The following is a 1,704-nucleotide window of genomic DNA, read 5'->3' as shown; positions in this document are numbered from 1 at the left end:
GGGAGGGGCACTCACGAGAATCAAACTTCCAAGCGATGGTGATCCCGCCAATTTCAGAGTCACTGAATCTCAGCAGGAAGGTCCCATCGGGCTTGTTAATGAGTAGATCATGGGCCTGTTGCTTATTCACGAAACCCAAAATAGCCCTGGATCACAAAGGTCAAAGGAGCAGAAGCAGAGAGTGATTTTTTTTTTTAAACCGTAGAAAGACAACCTTCTTACTTTACGGCAGACGTAAGAAATGATGATTCTCACCCGTCATTCCAGTGAGGCTTGAGATGTTTCTTTAACACTTCCATCACACCATCAAACCACTGCCAGAAAGTGTAATTCCGTCCTGGTAAATTCTCCTGATTGGAGACACAACAATGAACACAAGAAGGCAGAGGTAACACTCGGAACAGTACCTGTATCTACTTTAACTGGAAAAACCAAACGGAAAATAAACACCGACACTGTCAGAACCATACAAATATAAAGACCTGCCTGAGTTTTCCCAAATAAATGGTCCTGCAACAACAACAACAACAAAAAACAAGATAGAGGAGAAAAGAAGGAAACAGGGCAAAAAAAGCACAGAGCGACTCCCACCCCCTGCTACGAACACCTGCCCCCTGGGCTGACCGGTCCTTTGCTGGTTTTGATGTGGGCTCTGGGACCAGCAGCAGCAGCACCACCACCACCCAAGAGCTCCTGAGAAATGCAAACTTTCAGGCCTCATCCCAGAGCCACCGAATCAGCGTCGGCATCTTAGCCAGATGCCCAGGGGGCTTGTAAATTTGAACTGGATTAGATCACAAGGCCACAGAGATTGCTCCAGCAGACAGCAGCCGCCAAGAATGATCAGCAAAATGCAGTTATCAGATTCTAGTGAAAGTCCTGCTTCCCCTATCAAAACACCTCTGACTGCCAGCCAACACGTTGGCCAACTGGTTAACACACAACCACTTAAAAAGATTTACACTCAGAGACTATGAGATCTCTGAATGAGGGTACTTAAAACCCCGGGGTGGAGGCGGGGGTGATGGTGTAAAAAGAAAAATGTTAAATTTCAAATCAAAGATGTGACAGGGGACATCTGAACGAGCAGATGCTAGAGGAAGAGGGCCCTCCATCAGCATCCGCTTGGGTGGGCTGAGGGTCCGCGGGAGCCTGACTTCGCATCACACATCAGGGGACATCGGAGTCAACGGGACTGAGCCATGACGTTCTGATCATCGCCAAAGCTGTACTCCGCCCGGCTCTGCTTCCTTTATAAAATGCACCAGCTTCACACAAAGCCCAATTTACTTAAATATGCAAAGATGTGATTTTCTACATAAAAAATATGTCGTTGTCTATTCAGGAGCTTCCTGTTGCTTCAGGCGCATTTTATTAGAGACAGGAAGCCCGAGGGCCGGGGAAGGGAAGCTCCTGCAGGCGTCTGGTTGGAAGGGACTGATCTCCCTCCCAGCAGCTGGAGGAGGGGGGGCGGGGGGCGGTGGCCCTCACCCTGTTGAACTGGGACCAGGACACGGACATGCTGTTGTAGTCCTCGAGGTGGCTGCTGCTGCTGTTGAACAGCTTCTGCGCCAGGAACACGAGGTTTTCCTTGGTCAGGCCCCGGTTGCTCTGCACTTCGGCCTTGAATTTCATGTTGAGCGCTTCACACAGCTGCGGCCACAGCACTTTGTCAGGCACGGCAAAGGGCACCCTGCCCTGAGG

General features: G+C 50.0%; 1 protein-coding gene across 1 annotated transcript; it reads right to left on the bottom strand.

Moving 5' to 3' along the window:
• Positions 1-11: 11 nt before the first annotated feature.
• Positions 12-1,695, bottom strand: LOC102257228 (signal transducer and activator of transcription 5B-like; the record flags this gene model as incomplete). The annotated part of the gene is made up of 3 exons (XM_005853008.2): positions 1,492-1,695; positions 256-350; positions 12-146 (listed from the first exon to the last, which is right to left on the bottom strand). Coding segments are annotated over exons 1-3 (374 nt in total), but the record flags the coding sequence as incomplete, so codon positions are not given.
• Between the last annotated feature and the right edge of the window lie 9 nt (positions 1,696-1,704).

This window comes from Myotis brandtii, unplaced genomic scaffold (genome assembly GCF_000412655.1).
Source record: "Myotis brandtii unplaced genomic scaffold, ASM41265v1 C42566810, whole genome shotgun sequence".
Classification (NCBI taxonomy): Eukaryota; Metazoa; Chordata; class Mammalia; order Chiroptera; family Vespertilionidae; genus Myotis; species Myotis brandtii.
The sequence above is the reverse complement of the archived record's forward strand: the minus strand, read 5'-3'. Positions and strand labels throughout refer to the sequence as shown.